The 912-nt window shown below is 46.4% G+C and overlaps 1 protein-coding gene across 1 annotated transcript in view; it reads right to left on the reverse strand.

The window, feature by feature from the left end:
* LOC108363782 (uncharacterized) overlaps nucleotides 1-651 on the reverse strand; it is a 25298-nt gene extending 24647 nt beyond the window's left edge. The window contains exon 1 of the mRNA XM_017617256.1: nucleotides 294-651. Within this exon, the coding sequence (XP_017472745.1) occupies nucleotides 294-651 (358 nt within the window). The remainder of the gene's footprint in view (nucleotides 1-293) is intronic.
* Nucleotides 652-912: the final 261 nt, after the last annotated feature.

The following is a 912-nucleotide window of genomic DNA, read 5'->3' on the forward strand; positions in this document are numbered from 1 at the left end:
AGTCTCGTTGGGTTTCTGGCAGCGATTCTCCAGCTCCATCTGGTAAATCTGTCTCCTGTGCTCGCTACCATAACGTCTTTCCACCGCACCCATTAATGCATCGTAATTGTTCCTTTCACTGTCAGGAATTGTCTGCAAGATTTCCGCTGCTGGTCCTTTTAATGCCACGAACAGAGCAGCGGATTTTTCCTCCATGCTCCAACGATTTGCTGTAGCTGTCTTCTCGAACTGGAGCTTAAAGACTTGGAAAGGAATCGTGCCGTCAAAGGATGGAGTCTTTACCTTGGGAGCACTTGTCGAAGTAGCTGGACGATTCATCTGCAAATCTAAGAAGCGACCTTCCAACTCTTCTACCTTTGCTTCGACTTTCTCCTGTCTCTCTTCAAGTTTGTCCTGTATTTGTGTAATTTTTTCATCCTGTGCTTCCAGCTGTGATGATATGCGTGCCTCCTGTGCCTGTAGCTGAGTTTCTAACCGGGATGACACCTGCGCTGATACCTCTGAAGATATACGTGTCTCCAACGCCTGTATCTGTGACGACAACTGTGATGACATCTGTGACGTGGCAGCCAATAACGGGTTCATGTCCATTGCTGTTGATGAACTTGGAGACTTTTGCTGTTCTTCAACCTTCCCGGATGTCTGCCGCATATCCTTCGACGTACAAGCGGCTCAATCCTTCTGTTCATCCTTTGGGGATGCATCGTCAAGTTTACCTTGGAAGTCGTATTTGTCCACGTCGATGCTTCCATATCCTCTCGCAGCCGTGATAGTAACTCCACTTTTCTTCTGGAGGTTGCTAAATTTCGCTTCTCCAACCTGTTCGAGTTCCTCAGTCTTTAAGTCCTGATTTTTTGCCATTTTCAAAAGATTATCCATCGGTATTTATTTAACAATCCCACTTCTGACACC

The sequence above is a fragment of the Rhagoletis zephyria genome, unplaced genomic scaffold, assembly GCF_001687245.7.
Source record: "Rhagoletis zephyria isolate East Lansing unplaced genomic scaffold, Rhagoletis_zephyria_1.1 Rzeph_scaffold_01375, whole genome shotgun sequence".
Lineage (NCBI taxonomy): Eukaryota > Metazoa > Arthropoda > Insecta > Diptera > Tephritidae > Rhagoletis > Rhagoletis zephyria.